Genomic DNA, 20645 nt, shown 5'->3' with positions numbered 1-20645 from the left:
AAACATGAACTCACCGACCCCAACGCCAGGCGTCTGGATTTTATTTTGATGACGTCGTCGAACGGAACACACGAAACAAGAACTGTCAACGGTGTTGCGGCGCAAATGCAGGGAAACGCATTATTCGCTCGGGCTACCGACCAGCCGGTCTGAGGATGTCAGCGTTCCTTAGAATAAGCGTTGGACCAGGGTCGCGACCCCTTAGCCCCCTCCCCCTACCGCCGAGCTTCTTCAACGCAAAGGCTATCCCACCTTTCTTGCTGAACAACGAAGGCTCCCGGATTGGAGTGCTTCAACACTCCGAGGCGTGAAGAAAACGCATGGTACCGCAGCGGCCGCGGACCCCCCAAGCGGCACGGTGCTGGGCACCGAGTTAAGAGCACCATCCGCTATAGGGCATTTCCAACAGAGGCATCTGCACCAGTCCAAAAGCCATCCTTTAAAAACACGTGCTCTGTAACGTGACCGGGGAAGAAGAAGGCGCCCTGCATACCACTAAACTCCCCTATCTTCCGCTGTATACTCTGATACTCGTTGAGGCTGGCGAGGGTGGCAGTATGAATACTGGCACTCAGTCGCTTGTTGCTGATATGGTACACAGCGTTTCGACGATCCTTTTCCAGCCAGAGGCCATCACTACGAGGAGATCCCTGAACGCTCTCGCTTATCGTCCGCCTCCAACTCGATTCCAAAAACTCGTTGGAAAGGTCGTCTTCTATTGAAGACACACTGTTAATGCGTTTCCTTCGGTAAGGTAGATGGATCGTGTCCTCGTCTCCAGTATCTCCGTACTCCGTGTCCTTATATTGTGGAGATGGTAAGAGCGATGGGTAGGGGTCGTCAGGAGGGAAATACACAGGTCCCATCTCCAGTTTGTTTCGGTAGAGTTGCATTTGCAAGACGTAGCGTACGTGGAGTCCTTCGAGTACGAGCATGTATTTACGTGCCATGCTGCGGAACTCCTCCGACGCAGTGGCAGCCACACGCTGTATGACAGCGTTGGCATGCAATCGACGCTTTGATACCGCCTTGGCACCTGCGGCGAGGTTGTCCAAGATACGAGTCATAAGCCTTCTGTGCGACGCGACGAGCTCTTTCGACGACGCAGGCGGACCCCGTCTTTTCCCTCCTGCACCGCATTCACCATTGCCGTGCATTAGAGCACACATTTGGTTTTCCACAGCGTACACTTGCAAATCGGCTCGGAGCTTAGTTAATAGGAAAACCATATTGGACGCCGTTTCGTATGCCTCATCGATAAGCTGTCTCCCGTGCTTGTCTGTGAGACGGCGTCTCCTGGGGTCTCTGCCCCCAAAGCCGGCGAATACAGAAGAGCCTGACTCGCCCGGCTGTTGGCGGAAAAAGAGATTGCCGTGTTGTGCACCTATTGCGCTTACTACAGCGCTCGGCAGCGAAGTCGAGGCCGAGCCCGGTAGTAAGCCGTGTTCTGGCTTGTCGGCAGTTGAAGATCCTGCGTCGAGAGTTTGTCCAGATGCAGTTGCGCCAGGTGTTAGAGACGCGTCAATCCGTTTCATCTCCTTGTACATGCTTGCCAAGAATTCATACAGCTGTTTGAATGGAGCCGTGGGGGGCACTAGACCGGCTTTTTCGTAACTGCCAAGTTTTACGTGGATATCTGAGAGGAGGTGTTGCATAGTTTTGAAGTGCTTCCTCAGGTCTCGTCTGCTCCGCACTTTCCCTTGAGCTTTTCGCCGCCCCCGAACCTCCTCGCCTGCCTCACCCAGCCATTGTAAACCAAACATAAACCTCAGTTCCGAGTCCAGCGACTCGCTGGAACGTGGTTTTGAAGGTAGCGACTTCAAGTCTTCAGTCAGCGCCTGTTGAATCAAATATTTTGCCCCATCTGCCCCCCACACCCCGTCGGGGAAATTGGGTGGCGGGGTTGATCGGTCTATGCCCTGCTGCGCACCGAAGAAGCCTGATCGTCGAGGTGGTGCGTCTTGCATAAGTGCCGGATACACATCTATGGCGTCGAATGGAAGCCGACCTGAATGTCCGATAGATTTCTCCACACCTCGAGCATCCTCTCCATTAGCCAGATGTGCCAGTATTCCGTCAGGATCACCTTTCTGCCCAGCTCCCGTCACACCCATTTCCGAAGCATGCAGGAACGCCCGCCCTGTCGCCGGCACATACGACGCCGATGGCGTCTTGTGTTCACGCTTCTTCATCGGCGTCCATTCCACATTTCCTGTTTCAGTGCCTTCTACTCCGTACGTCGCGTCAATGGGGTGCTTCATTGGCAGGCCTTCCATACTACCTGCCTCGATTATGTCCACACCTGCCTCTTGTGACAGCGGATGCTCTTCAGGTTTCTCTGGCGCCTTCCTCTCGAACGGACCGACCCACATAGCAGCCGAAGGTTGCGAACGGTACCCTGCCTGCCTTTTGCCTACCAGGTCAGTAGTGCGATGTTCCTGTTCAAACTGCTTTCCAGAAAAAAAAATCATTTCGGCTACCTTTCCATCCTCCGATGCCAAAGGTCCTGGGAAAGCATAGGCGAAACCCGGCGAGCCCGCGAAGACAGCAGCAGCCCCAGCCGCCACAGCAGCACCCGCGCCTAGCGGTGCTCCACCGCTAGGGACTTCCTCGCTTCTTTTTTGTGGAAGCTTGGCGGCTGCCTCTGTCTTGTCAGTCAGTAGAGGCGCGCCCTTTACTTTGAGAGGCAAGATGCGAGGATGTTGAGGCATGGGCGTATTTGCCTCTTTTTTGACTTCTTCGTCAGGTACAAGTGATGAATCTACGTCGGGAACGGTCGACCTATCCGTGGAACGTCCTGCTTGCATGTAGACAGTTGCCACCTCTTCTGTAGAGTCGTTGGTCACTGGAGACGTCGCAGAAGATTCACGGCCTGATGGCAGAGGCCCCACTGGACTGCCCGCAAGCGTCTCCCTCTGTGACTCCGTAACTAAATTGCTCCTTTCCGTCGAACCTCTCCCAACTGTCCACGCGTCCACCGTATTTGTTTGCATGTCTCCACTCCGAGGCGTATCTGGAACTGCCCTTCCAGGAATTCCATCCTCTCCCACTTGACCCGAAGAATCTTGCAGGACGCGATGACCTGTGGAAAGCGCTTTCCCGTCAGTCCCGAGAGGCTTCACTGCTTGTGACCCAGTGGCGGGCTTACGTCCGGCAGAGTCAGCCGGGGTTGTCCTCTCCGAAACAGGAAGATCTGGAGAGAAGAACGGCGTGGCACGGGACTGGCCCACCTCTCTGTCTGCCCCCGGTTCTCCGGAGCCGCCCAATGTTTCGTGTGCCGTTTGTGCACTCGCAACGGATTCACTCCGTGCAGTTGAGCTGGGGCTTCTCATGTTGGTCGGTCTGCGACTGGCACTGGACACTCGTCCGTGTGTGAGAGCGGCACCGTTTCCTCCATTTTTGTACCGAGCACGCTTCTGCGCAGCAGTCGTGCTGGTTTTTCGGCCACGCGTTTTTCCAACCTCCACAGCAGCCACCTCCATCGGTTCCGGAAGCAGGGCGACACTTTGGTCCACTGCAATCGCTTCACCTTGGAAACCGGAACTACCTGTGTTGCCTGAGCCGCACGGCCAACCGGATCGGGCAACGTGTGGCATCGTATCCACTCGCTCAGCCATCGTATCCCGTTCCTCAACGCTGCCCACTCCAGCATCCCGAGAGTCTCCTGGCGCTCCATCATGGCCTCGGGCGGTGTGCTTCCATCTGCCGTGGGGTGATCTGCCGCGATCCCGACGTCCTTTGCCTGGTGAACCCGCCCGCCTGGCTCGTGTGGCGGAGTGCACGGCAACCGGCAACGCCTGTCGTTCGGAATCGTAAGGTTGATCGTGAGGACCAGCAGATGCCGTGGAAATGGAAGTCTCTATGTTTTGAGGCTCCGGGGGCGAGTTAACTGGATGTATTGGCGTTGGTGCTCCATCTTCCATCTCACGAAAAACAGAGTGCAAACGGAGATGCCTTTCAAGATTTACACCATAAGAATCGGCTGCCTCTGCTTCTTCTGTAAAAACCACAGGTGGGGAGGGCAGCGCCTCCGTTGCTGGAGGGGTTCTCAGGGACTCCTGCGACACTCTAGCCGCAGACACGCTCGAATCTGAACTGCCGGTTCCTTCAGCACGCTCACCATTCCTGGTACTGGAGTCATCGACATCAGTGAGGCTTTCGCCAGGTGACAGGCCAGCCGCCTGTGAAAGGTCCCCCTCAAACGTATCCAGCTGGTTATGCCGATCAACTGCTGGGTTCTCGCTTTTGTGCAGCACCAAGGGGTGTGCAGCTTCTCCGCGTCCTCGTGCGGCCCCTACACCTTCAATGCCTGCTGCACTGATTCTCAGTTGAGATGGGCCGCGAAACAACCGAAGGAAACCCATTAAGCAAAGGAAGGCATAAATAGCAACAGTAGACCGGACCACACACTTCTTTTTACGGTGGAGTTTTACAGCCCCTCGGGAAGTAACTTTGTGAGACCCCACATGGCGGTGGCGATGACGAAATGCCGAACCTTCAGTCAGCTGGACTAGATCAGACCCTCCTTTGGCCAACGCCGAGGAAAGAGTGGTGACGGTCACACGACCGGCGTGACCCCCGGTTGTGTCTGTCGACGCAAGCGTGCTACGAAAACCACCCGAGATGCCAGGGTCACTGAACCCACGAACAACGACAGGATCGGTTCGATGCGCAGCAGAAGTCCTCATGACTCGTTCTGGGCCGTCTGACAAGCCTGAAATCCTCCATGACTGTGTCGCCGTCCACTGCAAGTGGTGCGGGGTACGCGTCTCCGCGTGGGGCTGGCGACCCTGGGTGACCGCCACACCTGCTGCAGGCTGTGCGCCACCGTTAGGATGAAACCGTGAAACTCCCGTCTCTACAACGTACGCGTAACCGGTGCGTCCATCAAAGTGTAGTTCCCGACCGTCTCCTTCAGGCGTGGCGCTGCGCGCAGCTTGCGACGCTCCTCGACCATGATTGCCATATTTGGAAGCTCTGCCAGTCGCACTCGCCTGTGTACGTCGCCCGTACATTCTCCTCGTCCGGGCGTCCCTCCTCATACCAGGTGCGGAAGCTCCTATTGGACTGGAGTTTCGGGAGTGTAGCGATGGCGCGTCAGGTGTCCAGGGTCCCCCCGAAAGGTTGGACGGTGCCGACGTCCTCTTGCGTCCGATTGTATTCCGTGCATGACTGTGTTCGGGATCTGCATCAGCGTGAGCAGTCGGCACTTGCAGACCACGTTTACGGGCCTGAGGTAAGATAGATGCCGCCGTCGGGGGCAGATTTCCCTCGACGGTGGTTGCATTAGTCGCAGGATTACCATTTTGAGGGGAAGAAAAGAGCAAAGTTACCAAAGGGACGTCGTCACGAGCCGCCATTGTACTCGAACATGGTCACCATACTGACGCTGTCATATGGATGCAACCTCCCGCTCCCGGTGGCAGTTATTTTAAACAGTGATGCAAGTGCGACACCGTCCAATCTCACGAGCAGAAATGAGACTCCCGCGGGACAGTCCATTGTTATGAAAAGACAACTACAGCCTTTTCAAGCTCCTCACGCAAATATTGTGTCCAGAGATGAACAGCCGTCATTGTCGATGAACGAAAGGGGCGCAACTGCGCGACGTTTCGACGACAGCAGTGGGAAGAGCGGAAGGCGCAGTGGGAAGATGGAAGCTGCAACGCAACGCACCGGAATTGGAGGAATCCCAGTACTTTTTACAACGAGCATGACACAAACTGTGCAAGCAAATGTAGGGGAGAAGAACCCGTGAAGCGATGGAATACGGTCACAGCAAGTCCGAACGCCTCACATCTCCGCCAGGGTCATTGAGGCAAAAAAAAAGCCCAGGCAACTGCTCTGTTGTCCTACGCATAACGAGTCTCAACAGTTTCCCTGCTCCTCTAAAGCAAAAACAGTGCCTGCTACGGCATCCCTGTTCTCCTCTCCGCACGGGAAATGACCCAGCAGATGACACGTGATAAATATGCAGCATCTCCTGGTGGCGGGAGACTGCACAGTTTATCTGTCTTTTCTTCGCATGTCGATCCCGTCGGTACGCGAAGAAAAGTCGCGGGGCCACAGGCGACTCAGTGGGGGGCCCCGTCTGCAGCCTTTGCGGGAACGCCAGCGCTGAATTCGAAGTTTTTGAAACCCATCGCATTGTTAGCATTCGCGCAGAGTTATTGCGCTGAGGTGCATCCTGTAAGCTGTGGAAAGGCAGTGTGGCTCTGTCGGTCTCGATCGAATGGTTGCGTTGACAGTGCTCGATCGTCTCGGGCATGTATCCACCGGGGTGGGCGACGGGCCGCGGCTGTGTATTTTCATGACGGACAATCCAGGGAAGCCACCCAGGAATATTGAAGCCAGTAAAAGTGGTCAGCAGGAGTAAAAGGTGGTGATTTGAGACGGGGGAAACTGCAATTTGTTGCATTTCGTGAGTCGGCGTGGGGCTCTGTGTTATGGCTGCTGAAATGGCGGCTGTCAGAGAGGCCATCCAGGTAAACGAATGCTTCCATAGGTAAGGTCTCCAACTCTTTAAGAGGAAGAGAGGAAGGAGAGTATCTGTAGCTGTAGAGGATGTATAGGAAACCGTGTTGAAGTCGCGCCAGTCACTTCCGCTCTTGCGTAGTGTGCCCCCACACCAGTAGGATTGTTTTTTCCGTAGGGGAGCACCGAAAGCCTTACAGCAGGGAGCATTACGTCAAATTTTTCGAGTTAGTCCATGGAGGAGAACAAAAGTGCACATGGATGTGGCCACATGCAATTCCCTTCGCTTTAGCCCCTTCTTCTGGATTCTCTAGGGTTGCGTGATTCGGTACCAGTCAGTTCAGAAGCCGCTGTACCGGCTTAGCTAGTGGTACAAAGCAGCTTGACAGAACAAGTTGGCGTTTCCATTCTTGCTCATCATGTTCAAATACAGCAAGCTGATTCAAGCATACAACATGAAAGAAGTAATGACACCTCAGTGGCAACCCGGTCTTCCGACCAGCAGTTAGGCATGACAGTGGCTGTTCGAAGCCAATTTTTTCTCCGGAGCTCACAGGGATTTTCCTAATGCAGTGCCTTCATGGCCGGCACGATGCGCCGCCGTTCGCGGCATCCAGGACCAAATGCCGTAGGATAAGATGTAAAGTTTGGCCATGTCTCTGCGTCATTTTCGGGTGAAGGAGCGGTTCTGGAGGCAGGTGTAGGTAGCCCTGTGTCGGCAGCCCACGAAGCGGGCTGGAATGTGCAAGCTTACCGGAAACGAACAGGAGTTGACCGAGATGAATTCGAACAGAGAGGCGAATCGGCATCTTGTTCTGAGGATGGTGTTACGCCGCACTGTACCGTTTCTGTATGGGCTGTGTCGGACCTCTGGGACATCGTAAGGGACACTCAAAGTATAGGTTTTGCTTTCATTGGCGAACTACTTTTCATAGCATTCCCATGACCAAAACGTACTGTTAAACTGGAGTGCATCTTGACCCATAACGACTGAATATAACCGATCGGTTCCTAGGTACTATTATGAGACGGTATTTTCGATACCCTTAAGTAACGTTTGTTCTGTCTTCAAAAACAGATCAGTTATAAGTCTAAACTAAATTGGAAGCGAGTGTAAGACATTTTTTCACTTGAATGGTTCTAGCAATCCTGTAAAGTGTGGCACGTCGTATATTTTACCGGTGCTGCGTGCCACAGGACGGTGCAGCCATAGTGCTGCGAAACAGCTCTCAATCTGGCAAGGCGGTGGCAATTCCACAGTGGTGTTGAGTCCTTCCTTACTTCGACAAACCTGATGGATCGAGAAAGAAATACCATTTCGGGGAGGACTGCTGGGGAACTGAGTGGAGGCGTTGATCGGCAACGGTCGGTGGTGTGATAGCGAACTCTGACGCTACCCTATCTTGCGCCAAAGGCAGAACACTGGGCATAGGAGATGTAGCTCTACCCCGCAGAATTCATCATTTCACAGTTCCATACTTGCTTTCCGACACTTGCGGCCTGCTTCTTCATCACTCACCGAGATCACTGGCTTCGGTGTCGACATCCAGTGTAGTAACAGAGCATGCCTACTCCTTTCCCGCGGGAGAAGGCTCGTGTTCGGCTATGTCGCCAACTGTAGTGCGGTCCATGTTAGCTACGGTTCAGAATAATGATGAAATAGTTGTAGCAGGGCAGTTAGAGGTCTCTTCCAAGGCATTTGACCTTCCGCATTCGCCCCCAAGAAGACAATGCCTTCCATAGAATTGGAGACACATTTCAGCGACCCGGTAACGGTAGTGTCACCAAGCAGTGTCCCCGGCGACGGGGAGTCAAGCTGACCAGGCGACAGATTGCGTAAGCTTCTGTGAATCTGAAGAGATACACCTGCCTATTCGACAGGACGCTGCTTGCTTCGCCGATCTCAGCGTACTCGCGTATATATACAGAAACAACCAAACGGTTCTTTCAGTCTGTTGTGGGGGTACGACACTGCACTCAAAGCCCAGAGTAACTTCATATGGATAATAGACTGTGTCGCGGTGGTACAAATGTTGCGTTGTAGGCCACATTCGATAGATTTGTCGCCTGAAGAGACCTTTCATCGCTGGCAAGCCTATGATCTGTTTCTGTGGTCTCATGACTCCCATCATGGCCAAATACCTGCACCACACGAGTAATGGTTTGGTAGCCTGCGGCGATTGTGCAATTTCTGGTTACCCGCCGCACACCATCCGTATCTACTGCATACGGGCATTCCACTAAATGGATGTTGAAGAATTGTCCATCATCGGATTTCTTTTCATACAGCAATTCCGGCGACAGCTTGAGGAAGGGGAGACCCGACGATGATCATGGCAACTCGCAATTGACGGCTGACACCATTCATTGCCAATGGTATTTTAAGCAAACTCAGTGGCCAATTGTGTTCCACTGTGGGGGCTAGCGCTGTGTATACGTGGACTCTGACCAATATTTTGAAAAATCAATACTTTCCTGTTTATTGCGAGACATGAAGCGCCTCCAATTGTGTTTCCCCAATGTCGTGTCTTGGCTAGTACGCGCCACATACACTGGATATCTGGTCTGGTTGTGTGTTTGTCCACGTTTCGTGGATTAAATAACGACTATCATTTTTCGCTGCTTCGTTCCTATCTGGGTTGATTAAAATATGTTTGGAGTGGCGGTGGAGGCCCTGGGTCAGTCCACAGAAAAACTCTCGTGCCGGTCAACGAGCACTCCGTCCGGAATATAAGACGACGCTGGAGGACACTACTCCCGCGCGACTTCAAAGCAAGGGACCTGGTCACAAGACAAGATGTCAAGCTGCTGTACTAGGCCTACACTTCGCCTCTGCCGCTGCCATTTGTTGTCACTCTCGAGCACATTTGGCCTTCCCAGTTTTCCTTCGCTCTCTACCTCCCTTTTCTAGCTACCTCGAGTGTACTTAACGTGTGGTGATATTCTATCACGGTGCCCGGTGCGACAACTGCGTTTCTTGTCAACACAGTGGCTCCCATATTTTCTAAGCCTCTGCGTCTCGTCGACAGCAGTCGCTGCGCAAAAGTGTGGTCTGCCAGCAACACCGGGTTTCTTACAACTCTCGGACAACTCCTTGACGTGGCCGCTCGGCCCGTTCTACTGTCGCTCACAAGGAGATGGACTACATCAAAGATTTCCTTCATAAGACCCTTTCTCAGTATGTGGAAGGTGCGTCGCGTCATTTCTTTGGGAATGGGGGCTAGCAGCTGGCGATGATCGCATCCAACCGCCGCATAGTGGCTAGACAAGTCTCGACGTTTTCGAAGAGCTGTATATTGTGTGGTTTCCTCGTAATAGTAACCGTGGAAACAAGCCAATCAACTGGTTGCGATGTCCGTAGCAGTCCGTTAACTTGTGCTATTTGCCCATGAGCTGCAACGATTCCCTCACCATGACCACACCGCGCAGTGACTCGTCACTGATCAGGCCATTGGTGCTGCAAACTAGTGTCACTTGAAAAAGCCCTACCAGCACTGGTTTAAAAAATATAGACAAAAGTGTCCGCTAAGATTTTGGTGTGGTTACTTGTGCGACGGGGAATGACGAACGATTAAGTACCATTCAGGCCTAGAACTCATTGCCAAATATCAAGCGAGGGTCTGGCCCATTGCCAAACACGACAAGGAGAGCGAATCCTCTGCGGTACTGTTCGCTCTGTCGCGGCGAGTAACCCCTCCTTTTCCTGGATTCCTCCTCGTTGCCGTACATATGAATGGGGTATATGAACGACCTTACATGCTCTTCATAAATATGTGCAGGAAGGTGGTTGAGCGAATATTGGTGCTGGGACAACCGAAATGTGGGGCGTGTATATTCTTACCCTCAGATATGAATGCCAGAGACAATGTATCGTTCGCTGCCGGCGCCGCCTAGACAAGCTCTGCGGAGGCCTTGCACATAGCTGTGTGCGGTCCCCTGTACCGTTGATTTCGTATCCTTGGAGTGTTCATCACAGAGAACACAGCGACAATACGTGCTAGTTCTTCTGCTCGTGTATCGTACAGCCACTGTCGCATCCGAGCCCCCATTCGCTGCTCCGCTTCCTGCTAAGCACTCCCGGAGGAATGGAAGTTATTTATGGAACGGCGTCCGTCCCTTGGCATAGAATGCGCCCGACGAGAAACATAATTGTCATTTGATCATTCATACGGCTCTGATGACATGAATTCGCAGGCGTCAACGAGAAGACCGTCACACTGGGTTTCAATGAGGGCGTGGAGATAAACAATCTCACCTTGCGGACAGACATTGTTAACCATGTGCTCCAGGTGGGGTTAGTTGTACTGTCAGTTGGGCTGCATATATGTGTAACGACGAAGGAGCAAGGCAGGTCTGAATGTGTTCACTGACGGAAAGGTGTTCAATGGCAGGCTCCAGTGTACAATATCTCTTCTGGTCCATCAAACCAGCCTCGAGAACCACTTGAACATCTGCGACATCATGACTCAGAAAAATGTGTCTTTGTGCACTCCTCAATCAGCAGTGGTATTGTCCTGACCACTTGAACATCTGCGACATCATGACTCAGAAAAATGTGTCTTTGTGCACTCCTCAATCAGCAGTGGTATTGTCCTGACCACTTGTACATCTGCGACATCATGATTCAGAAAAATGTGTCTTTGTGCACTCCTCAATCAGCAGTGGTATTGTCCTGACCACTTGTACATCTGCGACATCATGATTCAGAAAAATGTGTCTTTGTGCACTCCTCAATCAACAGTGGTATTGTCCTGCGTGGGCATTACATTCGCGCAATGGAATGCACGCAGTCCTCAGGTTTTCGTTTGCGCCCACGCCTGTGCTCCGTCTGTTTTCCCTGTGATCGGCAGAACAACGGTGTGGACGCGCGGCTCGACTACGGCCGTATCGGCAAACTTCGGCTGGTATATACCGCCCTTCCAGGGATCGTAACCGTAAGCGTGATGGACTAGCTGACCTTATTACACTGAATTGCATGGTCGTAGCCTGGAGAATAGGGAGATCGCTGAGTCTATCGTACCGTTTCTTTAATGGTCACTTCTCGACAGGAGGCCAGCTTAAACGCTCATGGTAATAGTGGTTCTTTTGACAGGGCACCAACGGATCCAAAATACTTTTTTTGCCACGTTTGAGGGTCCGGAAGACTCATGAAACCGCTTGATGCGAACAGCATAGTTTCAGCAAGAGTGTGCCTAAACCTATTCCAACGCAATGTCTTCTGGCATAGTGCCGCTGCCTTGTTTTTCAGATGCAGGTTGACGGGTTGGACATTCGGATGAGACCGAATTTCACCGGTACTGCAATCAAAAAAATCTGCGCAACCCTCGGCGAACTCCAGGAGGATGTGGATGAAGGCGATGTGCTTGGGCCGGTCCCGAGTGTCTCGCCATACGGCATCCCTTGTCCACCTCCTGTTTATCCACAGTGCGCTTTCAGCCCCACACAGCCAGAGGTCCATGACACCTTCTCTAGAGTGAGTCCCTTTTTTAGTGGGAAGAGCCGGCCATCGCTTCGTTTCTGGAAATGTTCTGGAGTATCCTTCCGTGAAGATAGGTATCCTGTGTCTGTTGGTGACTAACGAAAAAGAACGGATGTGTTCCCCGTGCGGGGGAAACTGGACTCGCCCGCTTTTCCGACTGATGAACTGCCACACAGTGGAGAGCGTCATTGCCTAGCATCAGGAGACTGGCGCAGACATCCTATTTGTCTGTAAAGCATGAATCCGACAAAGCTTCGATTCCATGGAATGACGCCATTCCTGTCAGGGAGTGAGAAATCTACTGTTTTGTATCACACATCAGCGTCAACAGCGGCACGCCCATGCTACATTGCACATGTGATCTGAACCGCTGCGTCAGAGACTGCCGCCTCACAGAGTGCCTCGACCACCACCCGTCGTTCGGAGGGCTCGCTACGTCATGCCCGAGGCTCCGATGGCCCAACTTGTCGCTGTACAAGACCCGGCTCCGTCACCGCGGCTCCCGGTCGCGTTACCGACTCTTCCTAGATGCGAGCTGCAGTTTCCGTCGTTTGAAGTGTCGGCGCTACCGCCACTGTGTGAGAATGTTTACGGCTTCATCGAAGGATGCTCAGACACCCTTGCCAAGATCACAACGCCGGCACACGAGAATTTCAGTGACGCTCCGGTCTCTTCGTATCAATGCTGCGTAAGTTTACCAAGAATTGGCCACCGGTAGCATATTTGAAGCTGCTCGGATTTCATGCGCGTCTGAGCTGCATGTATTCCTGAGTGACAATGTGCAATCCAACGACGGTGCCTAAGTTAATGTACTTGAATCCGGGTGATTCTTGACGTAAATATTCTCCTGTTCCCTCTTCCGCTTGGCAGCACAGTGAGAAGTTTGGCGCTGTGGATGTCACGAGCTGCCGGGCGACAGGCAACAGCAGCTAAGGACTAGAGAAAAGCTGTGTGTGTGTAGACTGCTTGCGTTGAGCCAAAAACGCCTTTCCATAATTCTGAAAAATTGACCATGAAGGCTTTGAAGGTATCAACTGTGATGTGCACTACCGTTCTCATGAACAATGCCACAACGATGTATTGTTTCTACCCCGTCTGTTCATGCGTCTGAGACGATCCGGTATGATTGAAGCCTTCGTTCCACAGGATATCCGGCAGCCATCAGAGTTATAGGCCTCTGAGTTCCTCCGCGTGTGGGTATTGCCTGCAGCCGAAACCTTCGTCAGACTTGCCAATGCAGCAGGCATACCTGCTTCCACCGGTAGAACATCATGGCTGTTTCGATCTTCATCGAGGGCCGCAGTTCATCACAGCGCCGTCACCAAGCAGCACAGGGTCACGGCACGTCAGTTTTGTTCAGTGCACGCCTCGCTGAGTTCGCATTCTGGTCGACGAACATCTCTGCTCTGCGCGGAAATCTCGAGTCAGGGGACTCCCGAAAGCAGTTAGAATGCAGAGAACTCTCCATTAGGTTTCCGGTCTCAACCTGAAGAAGACTTGAGGGGTTTTGCCAACCGGACTGTAGGCGGATGTATATGCAGTTCTATCTAGGTACTTACTTGTATGCGCACGCATACACAGTTTATCCCGCGCTGGTGTTCCACTCCGCCTCCTCTCGTGTCGTACAATCTCATTATCACATGAAATTGTGAAGGGTGTCTGTGCATAAGTCTCTGAATGGAGGAATTTCCAAGCGGTGCACCTGCCTTCTGGAACCGTCAAGATATATCTGTTTCTCGGTCAGTTGAACAAATGACTTTTCTTCGGGCGACGAGTGCCTGCAGCGGTTGCACTCTGTTTGAATGGCAATGGGGGTACTCGGGGGCTATCTCCTCGAGTCTCCTTGCAGCAATGTTGCCAAAGATAGTCCATAACGCCGCCGGGAAATGGCAAGTCGACAGCTCATGTCGATTATGACTCAACGGGTAATAGCAAGGAGAGAGAGCTGATGGTGAATAAGTGGGGCAGAACGGATTTTTTTCAGTACACCACAGGAAACAACCACAGCGATATACGATTGTATCCCTTCCTACACAGTTCCCCGTCAACAGATAAAATGGGGCTGTTGCCTGTAGGGGTTTCGCGCATTATGACATGTATGATGCTACCGGACATTTGAGCTGTCCAGCAATACTGGGAATAGATATTCATCTGTGTGCAATTCAACAGCTGCTGTAACCTTTTGGGGATGGACAAGGGTGTTTGCTCCGTGCACGTTTGCTGGAGGCAGATATTTCTTTTCTTCGCAAGCGAGAATTGTTATGCAGCTTCCCATCAGCACGGCGGCACACTATCACAAGTGCTAAATGTGAGAAGAGGTGACTGGTTGTAGGAGCGCGCCGAAGCACTCGGGTCGGCGGATCTTCAGCAGCCTGAACCCGGGACCGTCTAAACGTTCCGTCAGTCTTCTAGAGCATGGAATCGGCAAGGCGGTCGCTTTCTCCTCGGTTGACGAGTCTTTAAGCAGTAGAATTGCTTGACATTTGTCGGTAGCGCGTCGTGTGCTAACACCGCTAACGACTGGGCATTTCACAGTCACGCGGCGCCAGTACTGCAGGACGGGCTTCCGTTTCTGTTTTTCGGGACAAGGACGAGTGGGAGTAGAGAAACGTTAACTCAGGTAGCTCCCGGCAGATCCGTAAACTCTTCCCTCCGGACCGGCATGGCGTTGGTCCTTCTCTGCTGGATTGTATTATTCGCATGTACAGTCACGTGTGTGGACAAGAGGTAGGGGGAACTGCATGGAAATCTGTCATCTAATAGCTGTAGTTGTACCAACGGGCTACGGTTCTATGCAAGTTCCCCGCCGTTCTACGCTGAATATGTTTCAATCCCGCTTATTCGCCGACGCTAATAGGCAACTTCCCTTCACGATCGCGTCTTCGGAATTGCCGCATTTCCTGAAGTGGCGGCGCTATTCATCATGACGAAACATCGAAGAGGTGTGGGGGCATCGACCGATGCGAGTTCATGGCAGTTATCACAACAGTCGCAACAGGTCTGCTGGCTTCGGTTTCGGTTCTGCACTAGGCTCCGTTAACTGCCTTTGGTAATCATTTTGCAAAGCGAATTCGTCTATTTGTTCCATGACTCTGCGGGAGATAACACCAGGCGGCTGGGCATAAATCGTCTCTGGCGTCATCGCCGATTCTCTAGTCTCGCCCTGAAGACAATCCACCATCGCTAGCGCATAAGTTGTGTAGTCAATCTCTGATTAATTAGTCATCCCGCTAGACCAATCCAGACAAAGATTACATGCAGAGGCAAGTATTGATTCACAGGAAGGTTGCCAGTGGACACGGGGGGTGCCCAGGAAGTTGACACGAGTGACCAATGCGGTTATTGTTGCAAGCAAGCAGTATCCGTGATAAATATAGGATGCCACGTTCGGCTTATAGCACAGCGTAGTGTGTTTGTCTGTGCTCACTGTGAAAGAGTTCCACTGGGTATCGTCCAGCTGTGCTACAAAGCAGCATAAAAACACAAAACGTGCACCTTCCATCAGGGGATGGACAACTACTCACATCTAGACTACGGTTCCCACTGTAGCGTCTTAACAGCAGAACTGGTCAATATCTGGCGGTCACCGTATGGCTATATTCTGTCGTCACTTTCGTAGCAATATTCGACTGCGGCGTACTCGCGGGCTACTTCGGACAAGTCGATCTCGTTGAGATCTCGTAAACCGCCAAGCCTAATCCGACAGGTAACAGGAGCGCCACCTCTTGAGGGAATTCCAACAACTCTGTCTGCTCGGGAGAAGCTCGGAGACCTATGGTCTGCTTGTACTCTTCCTTGGTAAGTCCCAGTAGCCGGCTCCTGGCAATGATTTGAAACACTGGGACGGAGAAACGCCGTCATTAACGATGAACTTCCGTCCCGTGAGGCCGCTTCATCTGCTGCGACAGCGCCTTCTTTTTGCAAACTAGGTATTCCATCAGTGCCAAAAGGCGTGACTGGAGAGATCCTGGAAGATGGTGCGCGTGCTGGTCTAATGCCAATTGGGGCAGCCGAGACCATCGCCATTATTGGGCTGCTCCTGTTGCGGGAATCAGGGCGTTGTGAAGGTCTCTCAGCCATGCCAGACTTGATATCCATTTCCCAGCTACCTTCTCTGGGGACAGTGAAGACTTCTCTGCTACGCGCTTCGGGGACCGACCCAGGCAAGAGCCGAAGAAGCCGCATCTCTACGGCGGTCACATTATGAGCACTTTCTGGCAGAACTGGATATACTGGCCACGCTCTCATCGAATCTGGACAGGAAGTGCCACCTGCTGGGACTTTCTGCTCGCGAAGGGGGGACCTCACGATGGTACCGTTACAGGGACCTGAGTCTCCGTTTGTTATTAGATTGTCAATGGTAGCCGACTCAAATGTGTTGTTTCGATGACCCCTTGCTTCATTGTTCCGCTTCACTACAATGTGTGTATAGGATACGTGTCCTTGAGCGTCTCGAGACTCTGGCGCTTTGAGAAAGGAAGTTGCAGAAGCGCTGAAAGGTGATGAGCATGCAGAATTTTGATGATTGTGTCCTCGTTGGAAGCCTGGTGGTGAAGTGTAGTTCGTCTCGTACGATGTATGGGGCGCCGTGACACTGAGGATCGACGAGAGATCTGCATGGGATCCTCTGTGCGGGGACGAGCCTGAGAGCCTGACGCATAGACGAACATTTGGAAAGAGGTGTTTCGTTATGGCGTGAGGCCCCCGGGTTAAAATGTACCAATCCTGGTTGAACCAACATCGTTTGTAGGTACGTATACAGGAAACCTCGTGAATAAGCCGTATTGGGATCAATCTCTTGTATATTCGAGGAAGTCAGGCGTTCTGCGCCTCTCGACTTGTATCGAATTTCGTATTCACCCACCGCCCGCGTGTCAATGACGGATCGCGATGTACCGTCAGCAAAGCATCATTCATTTCTGCCCCAGCAGTAATGTCACTTAGTATCGTAGTTGCTTCTACAGAGCTAGGCGATATTTGAAGAGGAGACGGCTGGCCTACAGGGCAGGCTTGACCATGAATCGGTCACGAAATTGCAACTTGAGCGCCCGGGCTAATCAGGCACCTTGCAAGTCGGAGACATACAGTTTATGTCTGTCCAAGTATACTTCAGTTTCCATCTGTGGGGGTCTGTTGAGACAGCCTGTTTTGGACTTTAAATTCCTCAGCATTGCCTCCGCCGCTTCGACCTCACTCTGAAGTTTCGCAACTTTGGCGACAGACACGCCTTCCCTGGTATCGCCGCCGGAAAAACATCCATCGTACGAAGGATAGGGATGGGTTAACAGTGGGCCGGATGCCTGTCCTCACTCATAAGTGGAATTGTGTAAGCGATGCCGCCAGTGACTGACTGTAATACTTCTATATCCAGATCTGCTGTGCGTGCACACACGAGGACCAAGGGAAGAGCCCGCACACCTGTATTGTTCTCGGAGGTCCTGTATGTGCATTTTTTCGGATATGGGGGGTTGTACCGTGTGAATCTGTAATGTCTCTCAGGGAGCCGGGTCCCTGATTTTTGCGTCTTCCTATTTTTGCGACCAAGAGCTCCAAGAGAGAATACAAAATGGCAATGCGCAACAATACAGTATGTACCGTAGCAATCATAAAGAACTTGGTTGCCCGTATCTCATAACTGGAGTCATACTTAGTATCCTAGACGGATCCCAGATTACGCTGATTATCTTTGTTATACTAATACATGGTGTTCAGTTGGTTCTATTTCCACAATAGTTATCATCTAGCGGCACTAAGAACATAAAGATCATAGCTAGACCATGTATTGACTGTGGGTTGGTTTCAATGGGCAACGCAGAGCATGCTAATGCTGGGTGTACTTTTGAACGGATGTGCTCATTGTTGGGGCCGGCACTGAACGGAGGGCTAGCTACTTAGCACCATGCAGGTCATAGCCTTCCCCGCTGGTATGCTGTTGTGAACTGGTACGAGACAGAGGAACTTACGGTCTTTCCTTGAACAGCTGCTCTCTCCGTCGCACCTCTGAATCATTGCTGCTACCGGACGACGCCGACGTGTTTATTAGTTTCTCGGGCAGCAGCTTTCTAGATTGTGAACACTCCATGATGCTTTTGTAGGCATGGGTGCAAACCATACTTCTTGTAAAAAACAGCAGCCGCAAGAAACCGCAACTTGTAAACTGTCATAATTGGAGGGGCTGTCCGCGACAGCGGAGACGCCTCACAGTGGATCTGTATCCCATCCTCACTCCGCAACAAATATGTATTAGAGTTTTGGAGAATGCTGCAATCAATGCTGTCGGATGTCTTTTTTAAAAATGATGAATTCAACGTCATACTTGAATTGCTCTAGGAGTGTGGTTGTGAAACGGAGTGAACGTTCTACATTATGCGAACAGCAACCTCGGGATTAAGGTACGGTACCGTGTCCGCCTGCCCGTGCATTGTGCTGCAGTTACAGCACTCTTTAAGAACGGATCCTTCCCCAAGCGCAGTCCGTTTTTAAAGGACCACCCGTGTGATTTGCGGAAAAGGTAGCTGCCTGTAATCCCTAACTTGTTTTCCCCCCGTTGCAGGGGCCCCACGCCTGCGCTGGCAAAGGCCTTCACTACTTACGACCCCGCATGCAAATGCAATGGGGGTCGTAACAGATGGTTCGCGAGCACGCCAACCATACCAAAGAATATGCTGCAAGCATCCCTGCCCAACCACACCAAGAGCTCCTATTATCGGCCCCTCTGCCAATCTGACCGATCGTCAGCCAACAGTTTTAATTGGGGGTCCACAGCCATCTAGCACAGAGTACGTCTACTTCGTCTGGCTAATGTCGCTGCCACCCCCGCGTCCTGCCATTGTTTCTTCTCGGAAATCGGAAATGTTAACCTTCAGCGTGACAGCAAGATGTTCTTGGAGATTATCAGTGTCACAACCACGATAATTCCCGCGGAAAACAAATGCGCTTAAAACAACAGCGTCCGATACTTGTTAGCAAGATGGAACGGCGCCAGAAGAATTCGAGGTCACCCAGGGATAGGTCTGATCATGGTTAATACCGTTACAAGGCACACAACAGCAGCCTGCAATGCACCACGCCGTACCAAAACGAAATATCCTGCCTCATAGAGAGTATCTGTGGACAGAGAGCGAGGACCAGACGGGGCATAGCAAATGAGCTGCGGTCTGTGTGCCTCCTCGCCAACCACTCCTGAAATGTAGTCTTCTCTGCACCACGCCGTACCAAAACGAAATATCCTGCCTCATAGAGAGTATCTGTGGACAGAGAGCGAGGACCAGACGGGGCATAGCAAATGAGCTGCGGTCTGTGTGCCTCCTCGCCAACCACTCCTGAAATGTAGTTTTCTCAGGTGCTCTATTTGCTCTTCGAGCTTAGGGAGAGCTGAGGGGCAAGACAGGCAGCGAGATACACTCTCAGCAGGGGCTTCCACGCGCCGCGACACTTACACTCTGGTGTGTCCCATAATAGCTTTACAGGAGTCATTGTATCACAACATGACTTAGCTGCGGGCTCATGGGTCACCCTGAGTTATGTTGTGCTTGTACTAGAACCAGTGCCAACACCATGTTCAGGCCAGTGATGTGGCGGCACGTGAAAAGTACCTGACAGGGTGTAATAGAGTACTCGTACGACGGACGTCCGTTATTGCGAGTGACCTAAACATCAGAGTAATCCGGATAAGAAATCCGCCGTCAGTGTTGGACTGGTACACCTAACGAGGGTTAGTATTGGCGTTGATAAAGCCCGTCGTTATCTCAGAATGACGTTTCAACAAACGTCGAGGAAATGATACGGCACAACTATAGCTAACCTACTTGGTGGAGACATTTGCACTACCTACAGTTGGTGCAAATGATAGCGAAATGAGACAGTGAAGAGCGATCGATGGGATGAGCAATCTTTTGAATTTTTTCGGTTGAGTATAGCCTTAACAACGCATTGCATTTGTATCCGCGGCCTGCACCTTTCTGCGCCTGCGGTAACGGTGTTCCTCAACCACGTAGCATGTTCACTGAGGCTCCGAAAACATCTACACAGTGTTCAAGAAATCTTCCCCTTTCTAAATGCTGCGAAGGCCACTGGCTGCGTCCTCATGAGGCATGTGGATAATCGAGTGAAAGTGGGTTCGCAGCACGAGAAATCCGCATGCCTGGCAACAACTTCCGCGCCAGATGTTAGGTGCGATCTCTCTGTGTTTATTCGAAGTGTTTTTTGGCTTCCGCCTATTAGCCGCGAAGTTCGCCTCGTCGCAGAAAAACCACACTAATACGCATTGGAACATGCGAGTCGATGGTTCGTCTGTGCGCTAATTCCTACAAGCGCCGAAAGGTGTCCGAATTGAATGTGGGCCTTTCGACACTCCTCGGGAACAATGCAGCAAAGTAGGAAGTTTCTTTGGTGTGAACAGAGCATCAGTGAAGCAAGGGAATTACCGGAACGTGCCAACGCCTTTGACAAAGGGACGCCTGTGACGAAGGGTGGCCGAACACCGCATGCAGTTATTAACCGGTATAATAGCGTCTCATAGTACTTGACCACTGCCCCATTGTTCTGTCATCTGTCGCACCTGCATACCACTGACCTCCAGCCTTCAACAGAAACGCACGTTTTCTGACGCATATGCGCTTATCTCGCAATATCCAACGCCAGTCCGATGTAGGAGCACCACACCGGCCGCACGTAGTCTGGCCGACGAAAC

At 52.0% G+C, this 20645-nt stretch overlaps 2 protein-coding genes across 2 annotated transcripts; one reads left to right on the top strand and one right to left on the bottom strand.

Annotated features, from left to right (window-relative positions):
* Positions 1-389: 389 nt before the first annotated feature.
* NCLIV_016440 (conserved hypothetical protein) lies at positions 390-3332 on the bottom strand (the record flags this gene model as incomplete). Its single annotated transcript, XM_003881836.1, has 1 exon — positions 390-3332. One exon carries the CDS (start codon positions 3330-3332, stop codon positions 390-392), a length of 2943 nt encoding a protein of 980 aa, XP_003881885.1.
* A 6279-nt stretch (positions 3333-9611) lies between these two features.
* NCLIV_016430 (conserved hypothetical protein) lies at positions 9612-12671 on the top strand (the record flags this gene model as incomplete). The annotated part of the gene is made up of 5 exons (XM_003881835.1): positions 9612-9663; positions 10669-10763; positions 11325-11408; positions 11723-11947; positions 12333-12671. 5 exons carry the CDS (start codon positions 9612-9614, stop codon positions 12669-12671), a joined length of 795 nt encoding a protein of 264 aa, XP_003881884.1.
* Between the last annotated feature and the right edge of the window lie 7974 nt (positions 12672-20645).

This window comes from Neospora caninum, chromosome VI (assembly GCF_000208865.1).
Source record: "Neospora caninum Liverpool complete genome, chromosome VI".
Lineage (NCBI taxonomy): Eukaryota > Apicomplexa > Conoidasida > Eucoccidiorida > Sarcocystidae > Neospora > Neospora caninum.
The sequence above is the reverse complement of the archived record's forward strand: the minus strand, read 5'-3'. Positions and strand labels throughout refer to the sequence as shown.